This window comes from Heptranchias perlo, chromosome 29 (genome assembly GCF_035084215.1).
Source record: "Heptranchias perlo isolate sHepPer1 chromosome 29, sHepPer1.hap1, whole genome shotgun sequence".
Lineage (NCBI taxonomy): Eukaryota > Metazoa > Chordata > Chondrichthyes > Hexanchiformes > Hexanchidae > Heptranchias > Heptranchias perlo.
Genome location: NC_090353.1, coordinates 7,536,267 through 7,555,381, shown reverse-complemented (window position 1 = coordinate 7,555,381; position 19,115 = coordinate 7,536,267). Strand labels below are relative to the sequence as shown.

The window sequence follows — 19,115 nt, the reverse complement described above, 5'->3', positions numbered from 1 at the left end:
GTATCCCACTCTCAAATACCAAACCCCAATTCCAACATTGCCTGACCCAGTCTCAAATACCAAACCCCAATTCCAAAACTACCTGTCCCACACTTAAATGTCAAACCCCCCATTCCAACACTGCCTGTCCCACTCTCAAATATTAAAGCCCAATTCCAACACTGCCTGTCCCACTCTCAAATACCAAACCCCAATTCCAACAATGCCTGTCCCACTCTCAAATACCAAACCCCAATTCCAACATTGCCTGTCCCACTCTCAAATACTAAACCGAATTCCAACATTGCCTGTCCTACTTTCAAATACCAAACGTCCAATTCCAACACTGCCTGACCCACTCTCAAATACTAAACTCCAATTCCAACATTGCCTGTCCCACTCTCAAATACTAAACTCCAATTCCAACATTGCCTGTCCCACTCTCAAATACCAAAGCCCAAATCCAAAATTGCCTGTCCAACTTTCAAATACCACAGCCCAAATCCAACATTGCTTGACCCTCTCTCAAATACTAAACCGAATTCCAACATTGCCTGTCCTACTCTCAAATACCAATCTCCCAATTCCAACACTGCCTGTCCTACTTTCAAATACCAAATCCCAATTCCAACACTGCCTGTCCCACTCTCAAATACCAAACTCCCAATTCCAACACTGCCTGTCCCACTCTCAAATACCAAACACCAATTCCAAAATTGCCTGTCCCACTCTCAAATACCAAACCCCAATTCCGACACTGCCTGACCCACTCTCAAATACCAAATCCCCAATTCAAACACTGCTGTCCCACTCTCAAATACCAAACACAATTTCCTACTTTGCCTGTTCCACTCTCAAATACCAAACCCCAATTCCAACACTGCCTGTCCCACTCTCAAATAACAAACCCCAATTCCAACATTGCCTGACCCACTCTCAAATAACAAACCCCCAATTCCAACACTGCCTGTCCCACTCTCAAATAACAAACCCCCAATTCCAACACTGCCTGTCCCACTCTCAAATACTAAATCCCCAATTCCAACACTGCCTGTCCCACTCTCAAATACTAAACCGAATTCCAACTTTGCCTGTCCCACTCTCAAATACCAAACACCAATTCCAACATTGCCTGTCCCACTCTCAAATATTAAACCCCAATTCCAACACTGCCTGTCCCACTCTCAAATACTAAACCCCAATTCCAACACTGCCTGACCCACTCTCAAATACCAAATCCCCAATTCAAACACTGCTGTCCCACTCTCAAATACCAAACACAATTTCCTACTTTGCCTGTCCTACTCTCAAATACCAAACCCCAATTCCAACACTGCTTGTCCCGCTCTCAAACACTAAACCCCAATTCCAACACTGCCTGTCCCACTCTCAAATACCAAACCACAATTCCAAGATTGCCTGTTCCACTCTCAAATACCAAACCCCAATTCCAATACTGCCTGTCCCACTCTCAAATACCAAACCCCAATTCCAAGATTGCCTGTTCCACTCTCAAATACCAAACCCCAATTCCAATACTGCCTGTCCCACTCTCAAATACCAAACCCCAATTCCAAGATTGCCTGTTCCACTCTCAAATACCAAACCCCAATTCCTACACTGCCTGTTCCACTCTCAAATACCAAACCCCAATTCCAACACTGCTTCTCCTGCTCTCAAACACTAAACCCCAATTCCAACAGAGCCTGTCCCACTCTCAAATACCAAACTCCCAATTCCAACATTGCCTGTCCCACTCTCAAATACCAAACTCCCAATTCCAACATTGCCTGTCCCACTCTCAAATACCAAACTCCCAATTCCAACACTGCCTGTCCCACTCTCAAATACCAAACTCCCAATTCCAACATTGCCTGTCCCACTCTCAAATACCAAACTCCCAATTCCAACTTTGCCTGACCCACTCTCAAATACCAAACGCCAATTCCGACATTGCCTGACCCACTCTCAAATACCAAACCCCAATTCCAACACTGCCTGTCCCACTCTCAAATACCAAATCCCCAATTCAAACACTGCCTGTCCCACTCTCAAATACCAAACCCCAATTCCAACACTGCCTGTCACACATCTCAAATATAACTTTAACTATATAAATTTACCCTGGGGTAAATTTTTGATCTTCCCTGTTTGTGCGGTATTCTAGGGGAGTGAATGCCCTCCCCTTCTTTCACCTACCTGGTTATCAATGGAATGGAAATTGGCTGGAGGTAAAGTTTCAAACATTAGAATAGACTCTGCTCCCCGTGAATCTCCCTCGAGATTTTTAAATCTACTTTGACTCATCGCTGGAGTCAAGTACTTGTGAGACGTTAAGGCCGATTTTCTGAATGCATGCTCCCAGCCTGGAGCCTCCCCCATTGGGAGTGCATCTTGGAAATTCTCGTGATTTCTGGGCCCAACGACAACTCCTTGCGTTATTATAGTGCCTTTACCACGGTGAACGACCCATGGCGTTTCACAGAGAACAAGCGTATTCTGAGGAGTGGCGGAAGAGTTGGGAGAGATGGGTGACAGCACGAGCTGGAAGGTTTTGATGGGGGCTTTTAAAGACTGGGATGCAATGGTGCAAAGACGTGTCCCCTGGATGGGGGATTGGGGTTGCACCCTTAAGACGAAATAATGTGAACCAATTGTATCTAGGGGAGGGAGAACTCTGAATTCAAACCAGACCCTGATCATCGTGGATGGACTATGTCAACCCAGCAAGTTGGCTGGGAAATCTCTTGCCCATTATCCTGTCAGGCAGGGCACCAAGGGGTGAGCCTTCCGGTGCCATGCTGGCTAGGTGTGTCCAGGTGACTACCTCGGCCACTGTTTGGGCAGGTGGCCAGGTTCGACTGGTCATATGACAGCTCCAGGGCACTCAGAGTCTGTCCTCCGAAGACTGGGGAACCCCCTCCCCCTGTCCTACCCACTGGAAGGCCAAGAAGCACCAGGCCCTCGAACGTTGCAGCTGACCACAGGTCCCTGAATCTTGGGATCTTCTCGGTCCACCAGGAGAGCCGAGAATCGTGAGAGAGAGACGTACGATCCACCAAGCAAAGCTCCAAGGGAGCACGCTGCAATCAATGAAGGTTAAAGGAGGGAGTACATGCTAGAAGGAAGAGGGGCTTAGGGAAGGAGTCCCAGAGAGTTGGACCAAAAGGACTGAAGGTTTTAGCGCCAATGGCGGGGAGACGCGGCGAGTCAGAGGAACAAAGGGACATTGGTTGGGACATAAGTTGGAGGAGGAGGTAGGGAAGGGATGAGATTCAACATTTTGAACTCAGTGCGTTGAGTCAGACTGAGATCTAATGGAATAAAAACAGAAAATGCTGGAAACACTCAGCAGGTCAGGCAGCCTCTGTGGAGAGAGAAACAGAGTTAAGGCTTCTGGTCGATGACCTTTCATCAGAACATCAGAGATCTAATGGAGGTCAGCGAGGACAGGGGGGTGTTGGCTGGGTAGGTGGGTGGGTGAGCAGCACTCGGTCCGAGTCAAAATGCAGGTAGCGGAGTTTTTGACGAGTTGCGGTCTTTGAAGTCGGAGTTTGAGGCGGGTGCTCCGTCTCCATGGTAACGCTGCCACTAACGAGTCACAACCGCTTGGCAGCAAGAGTGTAATTGTACCCTGTGTGGCTCGGTGCCAGTCTGGTCTAGACTAACAGGTGCTGTGACAGGTTGATACCCCAGCAGAGACAAGCAATAACGTGACCCTGGGAAATCTAATTGTAGCTGTGCTGTACACCTGCTGCCACCAAGCACCAGCTGAGATCAGTGCAGTCAACACTGATCGCACAGTCAAACACAGTATCAAAATCACACCCTGCATTTCCCCACCTGGTCATCACAGGAGTCAAGTTATCAGAGCACTGTCAGGAATCAGGGTCTCTCTGTCTCTCTCCGCGGTTAATCTTGACTTTGTGCAATAGTGTAAAACCGAGTCGGCAGCTCGTTTTACATCTCTCCCAACTTTCATTTCCATTAAATTCAAGGTCTGCCCCTCTATCTCTCCCCTCCCTCTCTCCCTCTCTCTCTTTCCCTCTCAGTCTCTCTATCTCCCTCTGACCTGTCTGTCCCTGTCTCTGACACTGTAATTCTCTCTCTCTTGTTTTCTCTCTTTGCCTCTTTCCCTCTCCTCTTTCTTTCTCTCTCTTTTTCTTTCTCTCTCCTCTCTAATTCTGTCTCTTTTGTATCTCTCTCTATCCCTCTCTATCTAATTTCCTTTATCTGTCTCCTCTCTCTCTCTCCAATTCTCTATCCCTTTCCCCTCTCTCTTTCTCTCTCTCACTCTCTCTCTCTCTCCTCTCTCTCTCTCTCTTTTTCTAATTCACTCTCTCTTCCTGCCACTTTGATTCCCTCAACAGCTTCCTCTTCAATAGCCTGTGTGTGATATTAGTGCACAAACACTTAACTGGGTTAACTCTGTGTTCCTGCGCTTCAGGCAGGGAGCCTCATTCACACAGACCCCATGATGTGAAGCCACTTCCCACTGTGTACTCCCCAGGAGTGTGACTCCCCGCTGGGAGTGCAGAATTAATCATCCCTAAAGTCAGCGAATGGCTTCACGTTTCCTGCTACTTTAATGGACATGTTAACCCGTTTGAAATAAACCTGATTATTTAAAATAACCGGGTTAACAGCTCCATTCAAATGGGAACTGTGGAGAGTCAGAGAACACGATGAATATTCACATACTGACATGGCCTGCAGTCATTCCTAGGCTTTCTATAATAAATATTATGAAGGGAATTTTCCCCGTTAGATACGGGTGCCGTGTAACTCACAATCAGCGGTTAAAGCTGAACAGGGCATTTAATATTCTTTACTTTAGTTCTGCACTGGGGAGCCCTGATACGTCTGAGCCCTTGTGTTCAACAGATTGTGTCCTTTATCAACAATAAAATCTCACAGAGGATTAACACACACAATCGTCCCATTTTGCATTCTTCAAAGATATCAGCATCTTTGTACCGATCAAACTTTAGCTGATTTTAAACTGCCATAGTGAAGGGGAGCTTTATTTACTGTGACAAATAGCACATTCTTTCAAGGTGACCTCAGATTGCGACCTTTGAACCTTGCTAACTATGGCGGAGTCCAGTCTTGATCGGCTGAGTGCCCTTGATCCCCGGGTTAGCAGCTTAAAACCCAGGCACGGCCTATCCAGTGGGGAAGCCTCACTCCAGGACCGTCTAACTCAACCTTACTTCTATTTCTAGAGTTGGCAAAGCATCACAGCAGCCCACTGGCCAGTAAAACCGAAGGAAGCACGGACAAGATGAAGGCTGGTAAGAGCCGCTAGTACCTAATTGTACAACACTTTCCCTCTCTCGGAGATACACCTTTGAGTCAGTCACTCAGCTACATTTTATTCCCATGGTTCGTACAGGAGTGAGACAATCCTTTCAACTTTTAATTGTGTCTGGAATATCAGGTGCAAAATGGGCGCAATGAGGCCCAGTTTCGTGGATCAACGTCCTGCGTTGCAAGGACACCTGAAAAACGTCCAACCAAAAATTGGGTCGGGACATTTTTCAGGTGTTTCTGGCAGCCCCCTAAAACAGGCATTAAGTCACTTACCTGTATAAATGAGGAGCCTAATCCTGTTTTAAGTCCTCTCACAGGAATTTGACAGCGACGAGCAAGGCAGGTGTCGGGCCTACTCTTCTCAGGATCCCTCAGCAGCCACTGAGGCCTAAGAAGCATCTGTCAAGAACTGTCAGTTCAGTATCAGATGGGCCTGGTGCAGAGTAAAGCTCCCTCTACTGCACCCAGTATTGTGCCTGGGCCCAAACACTATTTCCATTCCCCACTCCGTGTCCAACCATCCCTTTAGTGGAAGTCATGCTCTGCCGTGAGCTGTTGATCCTGTGGATTCACGCGCACTGGGAGTTCGCCCACTGAGTCCATATGGGTAGAACTGAAAAATAAGAAGGGAGAGATCACTTTGATAGGATTGTACTACAGACCCCCAAATAGTCAACGGGAAATTGAGGAGCAAATATGTAAAGAGATTACAGACAGCTGCAAGAAAAATAGGGTGGTAATAGTAGGGGACTTTAACTTTCCCAACATTGACTGGGACAGCCATAGCATTCGGGGCTTGGATGGAGAGAAATTTGTTGAGTGTATTCAGGAGGAATTTCTCATTCAGTATGTGGATGGCCCGACTAGAGAGGGGGCAAAACAGAAGTGTTAGTGAGGGATCACTTTGGGACCAGTGATCATAATTCCATTAGTTTTAAGATAGCTATGGAGAATGATAGGTCCGGCCCAAAAGTTAAAATTCTAACTTGGGGAAAGGCCAATTTTGATGGTATTAGACAGGAACTTTCAGAAGTTGATTGGGAGAGTCTGTTGGCAGGCAAAGGGACGTCTGGTAAGTGGGAGGCTTTCAAAAGTGTGTTAACCAGGGTTCAGGGTAAGCACATTCCTTATAAAGTGAAGGGCAAGGCTGGTAGAAGTAGGGAACCTTGGATGACTCAGGAGATTGAGGCCCTAGTCAAAAAGAAGAAGGAGGCATATGACATGCATAGGCAGCTGGGATCAAGTGGATCCCTTGAAGAGTATAGAGATTGCCGGAGTAGAGTTAAGAGAGAAATCAGGAGGGCAAAAAGGGGACATGAGATTGCTTTGGCAGATAAGGCAAAGGAGAATCCAAAGAGCTTCTACAAATACATAAAGGGCAAAAGAGTAACTAGGGAGAGAGTAGGGCCTCTTAAGGATCAACAAGGTCATCTATGTGAGGAACCACAAGAGATGGGTGAGATCCTGAATGAATATTTCACATCGGTATTTACGGTTGAGAAAGGCATGGATGTTAGGGAACTTGGGGAAATAAATAGTGATGTCTTGAGGAGTGTACATATTACAGAGAGGGAGGTGCTGGAAGTCTTAACACGCATCAAGGTAGATAAATCTCCGGGACCTGATGAAATGTATCCCAGGACGTTATGGGAGGTTAGGGAGGAAATTGCGGGTCCCCTAGCAGAGATATTTGAATCATCCACCGCTACAGGTGAGGTGCCTGAAGATTGGAGGGTAGCAAATGTTGTGCCTTTGTTTAAGAAGGACGGCAGGGAAAAGCCTGGGAACTACAGACCGGTGAGCCTGACATCTGTGGTGGGTAAGTTGTTAGAGGGTATTCTGAGAGACAGGATCTACAGGCATTTGGAGAGGCAGGGACTAATTAGGAACAGTCAGCATGGTTTTGTGAGAGGAAAATCATGTCTCACGAATTTGATTGAGTTTTTTGAAGGGGTAACCAAGAAGATAGATGAGGGCTGTGCAGTAGACGTGGTCTACATGGACTTTAGCAAAGCCTTTGACAAGGTACCGCATGGTAGGTTGTTACATAAGGTTAAATCTCACGGGATCCAAGGTGAGGTAGCCAATTGGATACAAAATTGGATTGACGACAGAAGACAGAGGGTGGTTGTAGAGGGTTGTTTTTCAAACTGGAGGCCTGTGACCAGCGGTGTGCCTCAGGGATCGGTGCTGGGTCCGCTGTTATTTGTTATTTATATTAATGATTTGGATGAGAATTTAGGAGGCATGGTTAGTAAGTTTGCGGATGACACCAAGATTGGTGGCATTGTGGACAGTGAAGAAGGTTATCTAGGATTGCAACGGGATCTTGATAAATTGGGCCAGTGGGCCGATGAATGGCAGATGGAGTTTAATTTAGATAAATGTGAGGTGATGCATTTTGGTAGATCGAATCGGGCCAGGACCTACTCCGTTAATGGTAGGGTGTTGGGGAGAGTTATAGAACAAAGAGATCTCGGAGTACAGGTTCATAGCTCCTTGAAAGTGGAGTCACAGGTGGATAGGGTGGTGAAGAAGGCATTCAGCATGCTTGGTTTCATTGGTCAGAACATTGAATACAGGAGTTGGGATGTCTTGTTGAAGTTGTACAAGACATTAGTTAGGCCACACTTGGAATACAGTGTACAGTTCTGGTCACCCTATTATAGAAAGGATATTATTAAACTAGAAAGAGTGCAGAAAAGATTTACTAGGATGCTACCGGGACTTGATGGTTTGACTTAGAGGGAGAGGTTGGATAGACTGATACTTTTTTCCCTGGAGAGTAGGAGGTTTAGGGGTGATCTTATAGAAGTCTATAAAATAATGAGGGGCATAGATAAGGTAGATAGTCAAAATCTTTTCCCAAAGGTAGGGGAGTCTATTACGAGGGGGCATAGATTTAAGGTGAGAGGGGAGAGATACAAAAGGGTCCAGAGGGGCAATTTTTTCACTCAAAGGGTGGTGAGTGTCTGGAACGAGCTGCCAGAGGCAGTAGTAGAGGCGGGTACAATTTTGTCTTTTAAAAAGCATTTGGACAGTTACATGGGTAAGATGGGTATAGAGGGATATGGGCCAAGTGCAGGCAATTGGGACTAGCTTAGTGGTATAAACTGGGCGACATGGACATGTTGGGCCGAAGGGCCTGTTTCCATGTTGTAAACTTCTATGATTCTATGATTCTAATTGTCCCCACCCGCTTCCCATTAGGCTGTCAGGAAGAAACCATTCATAGAAGAACAAGAAGGGGAGGGGCAATAGCAACAGTTCTGAATCACACCAGAATCAATACTTACTACAACCCTACACTGTCTGAAAGGTTTGAGGGCAGCAGTACCACACACACATACACGCACACATACACGCACACATGCACACACACATACACATACACATACACACGCACACACATACACACACCTACAAATGCACTCACACATGCACATGGCACACATGCACATGAGAACACATACATACACATGGCACACATATACACATACACACATACATGAATACACATGCACATACACATACATGTACATATACATGCATACACACACACACATACTCCCAAACACAGTCCCACATGCAGCTTCCCACAACCAGACACAGCCCCATTTATATTCATGCATCCACACACATCCCCACACACCTACACACACCCCCACCCACACCTACACACACCCCCACCCACACGCTCACACACCCCCACATGCACACATCCTCACACTCACACCCACCCACCCACACATACGCACACACCCACACACACATAAACCCCCATTCGCCCACCCAGACACACATACACAAAACCTACAAACATCAATCTGCAAGTGTTCACATTCACATACTCACAACCATACATGTAAAGAAGTTACCGTCTAGTCTTGGGTTTAAGATAACATCATAGGGTGAAATTGCGCACAGCAAGCTCCCACAAACCGCGACATGATAATGACCAGATAATCAGTTTTAGAAATGCTGGTTGAGGGATAAATATTGGCCAGGAGGCCGGGGAGAACTTCCCTGCTCTTCTTCAAATAGTGCCATGGGATCTTTTACCTTCACCTGAGAGGGCAGACAGGGCCTCAGTTTAAAATCTCATCTCCAACAGTGCAGCGTTCCCTTAGTACTGAGCTAAAGTGACAGCCTACATTTTGTACTCAAGTTTCTGGAGTGGGACTTGAACCCACTCCAGAACCTTATGCCTCAGAAGGTGAGAGTGCGAGCCACTGAGCCACGGTTGACACTTCAGGGAGGCATTTCAGGCCCAAGCCACCTGTTACTGAATTTCCCCTCGAAATTGGCAAACTGACCAACTAACGGGTTTCCCAAAACCCACTGAATTTCCGCGAGTCAGTGCCGTGTGCCTCGCTGGCCGAGCATGGAGTTGTGACCATTCCTCTTCTCTCCACTCCAAGCCGCATCCAACCACCAAATGACCCAACAACCAAAATTAGAGGAAAAAAACATTTGAAAATATACATTCTCAGTAAGAATTCCCCCCCCTACCATTTGGACTCTGAACTTACGATGGGGCTGAATTCCCTCAGCCTTTCCGCCGGACCCCCCCCACCTCATCTCCGGCGGGATTCTTCAGGTCGTGACCTCATCTGGGAAATCTTGCTTGACCTTGTAAGGGGGCGGAGCCTCCGCCTGCCCCAGAGGGGGCTGGGCCAGGGTGGGGGATTCCGTCCGCAGGGGAGTACCACCTTCCCTGGTCCTTAAGGTTGGTGCACCGAGTCAGATGAGGCATTCTGGTCTCCAAATGGGGCCCACCAAGGGGGAGGGGGGGGGGGGTAGTACAGAACAGGGAGAAGGCCTGAACTTCCGAAGATGGCTAAAGAGGGCGTCAAATAGGGGCTGCGGAGGGGTCCCTGGGCTCTCCCCCACCCTTCCCCCAACCCAACAGCTGGCAGGGGCTGGAGTGTCCAGCAGCATGGGGGAGCCGGGTGCCAGGGACACACTTGAGATGTGCCTCCAGTGCCTGATGTAAAGGAGGTACCCTCCAGCTGACCCTAGCTCCTGCAGGTCCCTCCGACAGCCTGCTCCTGATTTAAAGCCTGATCTGTTTCTTGGACTGGCCGCAGTTCATTCTATTTCGGGGCGTGTTCTTGCTGCTGTAGTAACGGTGGCCGGTGCCATCTCCTGGTGCCCTTGTGGTACTGCTGGATGGCAAAACAAGTAAAAAATACAGCAACATATTAAGGGCGTCGTAGGGTGAGGGATTGAGAGGGGAGAGAGCAGGATAGGAGATGAACTTCCCCTACATGACAACGTGAAGTTGGAATTAAGGGCAGCTTGAATGGGGAATGGTCCCCTGAGCCCAAGTTTCCTGTACATTGTGTCAGTGCAGCAGATTGTTTGTTCTCACCCTGTCCCTAACCAGTGAGTCCAGAGTATTGAACCCAAAAAGAGACCAACAGCAGTAACAGAACGGAGACTTCCCTCTGTAATGTACAACTCGGATTTCGGCCAGGTCATTAGAATATGCTTCCTCCTTGTTGGAATAATTCAAAGCACCCTTGTGTTGGAATAATCCAAGTTTTGAAGCTGATCAAGTAATTACTTCTTAAGTATTGTATATTTAGTTTCTTTCTATCAGTATCAAAGCATCATTGTACTAATACTGAATTCCCGTCCATCGGCTCAGTAGTGGCAACAGGCAGGCATCTGGAATTGGCCAGATGTTCGACCGTTACTCCTTGGCCACTCTCACTAGGTTTGGCCTGGCCACGGAGGCATGTTCCCTGGGTGTGGCGCTTGGAGCTACTAGTGAGAGCTGGCTGAGTGGTCAGGACCAGATGCATCAGCTCTGCCTCAGTGGGTAGCACTCTTGCCTTTGAGTCTAAAGGTTATGGGTACAAGTCCCACTCCAGAGAGTTGAGTACAAAATCTAGGCTGACACTCCAGTGCAGTAGAGAGAGTGCTGCACTGTCAGAGGTGCCGTCTTTTGGACGAGATGTTAAATCCCGTCTGCCCTCTCAGGTGGACATAAAAGATCCCATGGCACTATTTCGAAGAAGAGCAGCGGAGTTCTCCCAAGTTTCCTGGCCAATATTTAGCCCTCAAACAACATCACTAAAACAGATTATAGGACTAGGAAGAGGATTGCTTAGAGGAACATAGGAACTGGTGTAGGCCATTCAGCCCCTCGTGCCTGCTCCGCCATTTGATAAGATCTAACTCCATATACCTGCCTTTGGCCCATATCCCTTAACACCTTTGGTTGCCAAAAAGCTATCTATCTCACATTTAAACTTAGCAGTTGAGCTAGTATCAATTGCCGTTTACGGAAGAGAGTTCCAAACTTCTACCACCCTTTGTGTGTAGAAATGTTTTCTAATCTCGCTCCTGAAAGGTCTGGCTCTAATTTTTAGACTGTGCCCCCTACTCCTAGAATCCCCAACCAGCGGAAATAGTTTCTCTCTATCCACCCTATCCGTTCCCCTTAATATCTTATAAACTTCGATCAGATCACCCCTTAACCTTCTAAACTCTAGAGAATACAACCCCAATTTGTGTAATCTCTCCTCGTAACTTAACCCTTGAAGTCCGGGTATCATTCTAGTAAACCTACGCTGCACTCCCTCCAAGGCCAATATGTCCTTCCGAAGGTGCAGTGCCCAGAACTGCTCACAGTACACCAGGTGCGGTCTAACCAGGGTTTTGTATAGCTGCAGCATAACTTCTGCCCCCTTGTACTCTAGTCCTCTAGATATAAAGGCCAGCATTCCATTAGCCTTAATGATTATTTTCTGCACCTGTAGCAAATGGATTCCAATGTAGGCAAATGTGAGGTCATCCACTTTGGACCTAAGAAAGATAGATCAGGGTACTTTCTAAATGCTGAAAAGCTTGAAACAGTGGAGGTCCAAAGAGATTTAGGGGTCCATGTACATAGATCATTAAAATGTCATGGACAGGTATCGAAAGCCCTGGTTAGACCACACCTGGAGCACTGTGTTCAGTTCTGGGCACCGCAGCTTAGGAAGGATATATGGGCCTTGGAGGTAGTGCAGTGTAGGTTTACCAGAATGATACCTGGACTCCAAGGGTTAAATTACGAGGAGAGATTACACAAACTAGGGTTGTATTCCCTGGAATTTAGAAGAATAAGCAATGATTTGATTTAAGTCTTTTGGATGAGATGCTAAGCTTAGGCCTGATTTGCCCTGTCAGTTTGATGTAAAAGGTCCCATGGTATTATTTGACGAACAATAGGGGAGATATCCTGCCAATATTTATCCCTCAACCACCCTCACTAGAAACAGATTGTGTGGTCATTTATCACATTACTGTTTGTGGGATCTTGTTATGCATAAATTGGCTGCTGCGTTTCCTACATTACAACAGTGACTACACTTCATTGGCTGTAAAGCAGTTTGAGAAGTCCTGAGGTTATAAAAGGTGCGATATAAATTTATGTCTTTCTTTCTAAATCTGAGTGAGATGCAATCATTTTTCTAATATTTTGAATTATAGACAGACCAGTATTAGGAAATATTGGGGTACATATAGCTTTGCAATGCGCCCATTTTTTCGGGGGTAAAACAGGTACAAACATACCAATTTAGTAATGGGATGGCCCGCACCCAATCTGCACAGGCGTTGATCCCATAGCTAAATTTATGGGATCCGTTTTATAGGCGTCCCGGGTGGATACCTAAAACATGCATCAGGCCCCTTGAATATGTAAATTAGGGGCCTAATGCCTATTAAAGGAGCCCTTTGAGGAACGAGTGACCGATGACCGGGGCAGCAAGCGTTCCTCCGACTCCACGGGCGTCACAATCACCACCCCCCCCCATAGCCTGATCCAACCGCCCCTTCCCCACCCCTTGGGACTTACCTGCGGGCCACTGCTGGTGAGGCAGGTGGCCTGAAATTGTTTTTCCACGTCGGCGAGCTGCCTGTGGAGGTGCGACCAGGGCCGGCAGCTCTCCCCAATTATTCAGGTGAGGCCCGAGGACCACTTTCTATCGACCCTCAGGCCTTTTCCTCTGGGTCACGCAGTGGCGAGTCTGGGCTCCAAAGTGGAACATTTTCACCCACAATGTTCTCATCAAGTTGGTGCAATGATTGTCACTTATTCCCAGCATTACTGGCCATCACTGTAGACGGTCTTCAACATCTACTTATTCTTCTCTCTGCTGCTTATTCCCTAACATTCAGCTTTTTTTCTCGTTGACCAGCGATGTTTGCAGTGGAAATTACAGTGGAGAAGGACAATGTAACAGGGGAGACTAAGGTTTTGTCCACCACTAATGTGTCTCCCAAAAACCTCAAGCAGGAAGGTGTCAAGGTGTATGAGGATGATCTCAAGGTGATCCACGAGGTGCGCAAAGGTGATGGAGCCGTGGAAAATGGAGTTCATCTTCTGAGCACCACGGAAGTTGACGAGCTGATACAGAAGGCCGACAAGGTGATAGACTCCAATAAAGCAGTGGTTCCTGAGGGGAAAGGACCTAATGTTCAACTCGAGGCTGATAAACAGACCCCAGGAAAGCTAAAGCCAGATGGGATAGCCGGAGAAAATCTTAAAATTCTTCGGAAAACCCCAGGAGATGGCGCAGAGCCCAGCAAAGACCAGCCGGTGACCATGATTTTCATGGGATACCAGGATGTAGAGGATGAGAACGAGACCAAGAAGGTGCTAGGGTACGATGGAACAGGTAAAGCGGAGCTGGTAATGATTGAGGATGGTGACAACAAGAATGAGAGGGATGTCGTGGGCCAAGCCCCTCCAAATGGCACTGCTGCAGAGCCTGTGGCCCAGGCCACCGAGGAGAAGCCAGACGGAAAGGAGAAAGAGGCTGTCGATGAAACAAAGGATCTCAAAGATAAGCAGCGTTGCCAGTGCTGCATTGTGATGTGATTACGTCCCGTCTTGCTCTCATTGTACAGTTGGAATGTTATATGTTCATAGTCTTCAGATGCATCGTGTGTCTTCTAACATAACACATGCTTTTAATTGGGGATGCAAGGGTTGCAGCTAATCCAGCGTGACTTAGCAAAGACTTACATTTTTATAGGAATTCAGTCAGAGCCCAAACAAATAGCTGAAAGCTGATTGGCTGAAGGGTATCATAAACATCTTCTCTTGCGTCCAGTTGAGCGCTATTGAGGCTACCTTGATGATGTCATGATGATGCTGTAATGTCCTGTTAAATCCATCCACAAACAGTGGAAGCTGTAGAAACAACCCGACATTCAGTAGAGAGAGAAAAAAATGAAAATTGCAAATTAACCCTTTTAAAGTCACACTTGTCCTGGCTGTGTGGGGGGCTGAGTTTACCATCGACGGTAGCATTTCCCGGTTTTGGATGCAATTCTATCGCATCCAAGATTGGCCTGGTCGAGCTTAGTGATGTGTCAGTGTCAGTCTTCAGAATCGGGGCTTTCAATCGGCTGAAAAGACAACCTTTAAAAGTAGGCCCCGTGCAGACCCTTTTTTCTTTCAGTGGCTCCCACCAAAGGTGAACAGTTGGGAGCAAGGGTTAAAGGTTAAAGAGTTTCAACTTTTTTAAAAAACAAAAGGTTGGAGTAGCTAGGTTAGAGAAACTAAAGTTAAAATTTAAGAAATGACAGAATAGCAAAGGAGACAAAACAGGAGAAAAAGGGATGTGCAGGTAAAATTATTTTATTTTGTTTAAAATCACGTTTTAGGTGTGCAATTTAGTAGTTTGGGGTTAATATTACAGTAATAAAGCTAGAGTATCTTCATTACTGTAAATAGAATCTTTATTTCAGCGTGACAATTCCTGAACTGAAAACAGACCAATCCAGACGGTCCAGGGAGACATGAATTTCAGCCAACCTGCCAGTATTATAAGGGTTAAAAATAAAAGTGCAAAACTCATTCTTTAGTCATCTGGTCAATCACAAATCAGCAAAAACTGTACACATTTCCTTGATGTTTGATTATTGTTTTTATACAGTGATTCCCTCCCTCTCCCATCCAAGTCATATCAACGTGAATTAATTTGGTCCTCTTATTGTTCATTAAACTACAGTGCCATCGAATTCAATCTTTCTACTTCATGATAATAAATGATGCCTTAAATCATCCGAATAAGCAAAAATGAACTAATGTAAATTCTGTAGTTTGGTCATTTTGAATCATAATTAGTTTGTTAAAGGGATCATGATATCCTACAGAAAATCTATTGCTGGACAAACTCGATGGGACCAGTTGAGGAATGTTCAACATCATAGCGTCATGAGGAGAAGCCTTTCTGTAGTGTGATGGGCTTCATGACTGGCACGTTTTTGAGAATCCCTGAAACTAGATTATTTTAGTTTATGTCTTACAAGACTACACGACCTCTTTAAGTCTTATTGCTCGAGCCACAAATTTAACGATAAGTTAAATTACAGCAGTAATTCCTTTACATACAGGAATCTCTTGACCTGATTCCTTCAGAATTTAAAGAGATTTGGTTCGTCCATTTCTCTAGAGCATGCATTGACTAAACTTTAATCAAGCACTGAATTCACCTCTTAAACATGCAACTTCGTTCAACAGATCACAGGATTTCCATTAACACTGAAGGACTCCTTTAGTATGTATATACTATCAATGCTAAATCATCTTGTATTTTCCTACATTGAGGTTTCCTGGATTACCCATGTGAACATTGCAGCTGAGGTATCTTAGTAAGCCTGCAAAATAGTCTACTGTTTGGATTTTCTGAACCATTGCATCCCTAATTTGAAAACACTTTTTTACGTCACACTTAAGTCTTGAGCCAGATCAACGTATCTTATACACTGCCAGTCGCCATGCACTACTCTCGATATATATGTATGACGTGATACAATGGGACCATTTTATTTCTTTTCTGTGCATGTTCTATAGCTCCAAGCCGATTTCAGAACGTTGTGAACGTAGTTAACTGATGTTGTTCTTTTATTGCCCTACTGCAACCATTTTTGCATCAATACCTAGTGTCCAATGTCATGAAACCAGAGGCCAATTGCAATGGCGACCGCGGTCATTTAGGTGAGGACTCTCGGCCCATTTTGTACTGCAGACACTAATCAGATCAAATCTGAATCGACCGTTAATCCAGATTGAAGAGTCAGGTGCGAGTGATGTGACACGAAACCTTAGTGATTCCTAATTCGCTGTGAATCGACTCCAGATTGAATCTGGGTTGTATAAGTGCCCAAGCTTGCTCCAAATTACAACAGAGGCAACACATGAAGTCACACATCTCATTGTTCCTGAGCTGAGTCCACTTTATGTGTATGTGTGTGAGAGGGAGGGAGAACTCCGAACAAATGGGAACTCACTTCATTTCTCTACTGTCAATGGTCACGTTTATTTGATTCCATAGTGATTCCAGACATACCAAAGACTCCACCAAATTAAGTCACTATGAAGGTTGTATTGTTTTGATTAATGGCACCTTTATCGAAAATGGAAGTAAACAAGACAATCAAATTTCACTAAAAATAGTTTCCCCAGAATTGAAAACTCCCAGCCTTCTGTTGGGGGAATCGATGTATATATCTATATACACAAATATCTATTTTTAAACACAATGCCTCGGGAATGGCATTAACCCATGTTTAGATTTTACTGACCTGCCCATGGACAAGGTGGGTTCCATAGTACATCGTAGCACTGAGCATGCTCGTTAGATTAATAAAGTAGTCCCATTTTATTCAATCACATTCCAGGGGTCTGTGGCACTAGTGTTCTCACATAAATTCTTAGGTGTAGCACATGTGTAAGCATGCGCACACTTCATAGAAGTGGCATGCACCATGCACCATGCACCATGTCTGTAGCGTGCTTCTGGATTTCTGAGACTTGAGGCTACAGCTCTCTGTACCAGAGAGGCAAAAATCATTCTGAGTGCAGATTCCCTTCATGTATAGGAAGTTAGGCTTTGTAACTAGTCAGTGTTCCTTGTTGTTTAGCACTGGTATGAGCTGTGTTGTAAAGAGATGGAAACCCTTAGCAATTTCTGCTATATTACATCCCATTCCAAAATCCTATAGCATATCGATGGGTTCTTTAGGGGCTTTTAAACACATTGTCCAAAAGACTGTATTTTACAACATCCAACCAGATCAAAAGATTCCTATTGTTAAACCATATTGGAGTGTGCACGATGAGTGCTTTGGATTACAAGTTGCAAATGTTTGTCTAACTTTCTGTTTTAAAATGGAGGCTTTGTTTTTTTAAATATCGGTTCCCATTGAAAACTTTAGTAAAGAAAATGTAATGCATATATTTTTGTTATGACATCTTATAATTACTCTTGAGTTGTGGTGTGCACATTACACACACATCTGCACACCTCAGTATGGCTGTCTGAGGTGTCCAAATGCTTATTTGGTAAAACATAGTCTCTGGACGCATACAGGACGAATTATACATGCTGTATGATGTTTGCTCTATATTACAGAATCTAAACAAATCCTATAGGATGAGTTCAATACCTGCAGAATGTTTTTTTTTGTAAGGGAAGTTGTTTGAGGTATGCATTACAGTCTGCTTCCCTTAGGAGCATGTGGCAACAAAACGGAGTATTGTTTCTGGCCCAATAATACTGTACCTACAGATACATCCTCCTTAAATCTCACCTTCACTAAAGGAGACTTTATTTAATAACTGGAATGGAGGGTCTTTAACAAGAAGATCTAAGGGTTGACTATCTGCAGCACTGACGTGAATCGACGCGTCAATTCATTCTCATCGATCATTGATAGGGCAAGCAAGATCATATTATCCACCAGATGTGGACACAAAACATAAGGAAGCCTGCATTTCATGAGAACATTGTACTGAGAAACAAATTTAAGGAAAGTTAAAAAGATAAGTTATGTAACTCCAACCTGCTCTTACCAACATGCCCCTAAGTGGAGTAGTCTGTATTTAATTGTTTGGAGCAATGTGAAATTTAATATGCAAAAATGTATAGCAATCAAAAATAAAATCTAGATGTGGTTAAACAGAATGTCATTAATGTGATTAAGTCCCAGGAATTGGAATGTGAATGTAAACATAGCGAAAGGTACAACTGATACTTGGTTAAGAAGATGTTCTGCAATTTTCGTACTTGGGTTTGATCATTTCTATTTCTGTTGGCTTTCCAGGTAAATTGGTCTCCATTTCTGAAAATCCATTTGTGTTTAAAGATCTTTCTTTTGTTGCTTTCTGTGAGTTAGATGTTCTCAGCTTCTTCTGATCTCCTGAGATTAGGGAATTTTCAGATCCTTCTGATTTCCAGGTATTTAGTAGTTTCCATTTAATTGACTTCTCTGGTTTGGTTGACTTTAACTTCTAGTGATTTCCTTGGATCAGTTCACCAGTATTCCATTTGATTTCCCTGGATCAGGTGACCCATTATTCCCATTGATTTCCCTGGATCAGGTGACCCATTATTCCCATTGATTTCCCTGGATCGGGTGACCCATTATTCACATTGGTTTCCCTGGATCAGGTGACTCATTATTCCCATTGATTTCCCTGGATCAGGTGACCCATTATTCCCATTGATTTCCCTGGATCAGGTGACCCACTGTTCCCATTGATTTCCCTGGATCAGGTGACCCATTATTCCCATTGATTTCCCTGGATCAGGTGACCCACTGTTCCCATTGATTTCCTTGGATCAGGTAATCCTCTATTCCCATTGATTTCCCTGGATCAGGTGACCCATTATTCCCATTGATTTCCCTGGATCAGGTGACTCACTATTCCAATTGATTTCCCTGGATCAGATGATAGAAACATAGAAAATAGGAGCAAGAGTAGGCCATTCGGCCCTTCGGGCCTGCTCCGCCATTCAAAATGCTCATGGCTG

At 45.1% G+C, this 19,115-nt stretch overlaps 1 protein-coding gene across 3 annotated transcripts in view; it reads left to right on the top strand.

Moving 5' to 3' along the window:
* palm1a (paralemmin 1a) overlaps positions 1 to 18,266 on the top strand; it is a 228,253-nt gene extending 209,987 nt beyond the window's left edge. For all 3 annotated transcript variants that reach the window (XM_067968053.1, XM_067968054.1, XM_067968052.1), the window contains exons 7-8: positions 5,205 to 5,273; positions 13,488 to 18,266. In XM_067968053.1, coding sequence (XP_067824154.1) covers positions 5,205 to 5,273; positions 13,488 to 14,170 — 752 coding nt within the window. In that variant the 3' untranslated portion in view covers positions 14,171 to 18,266. The remainder of the gene's footprint in view (positions 1 to 5,204; positions 5,274 to 13,487) is intronic.
* Positions 18,267 to 19,115: the final 849 nt, after the last annotated feature.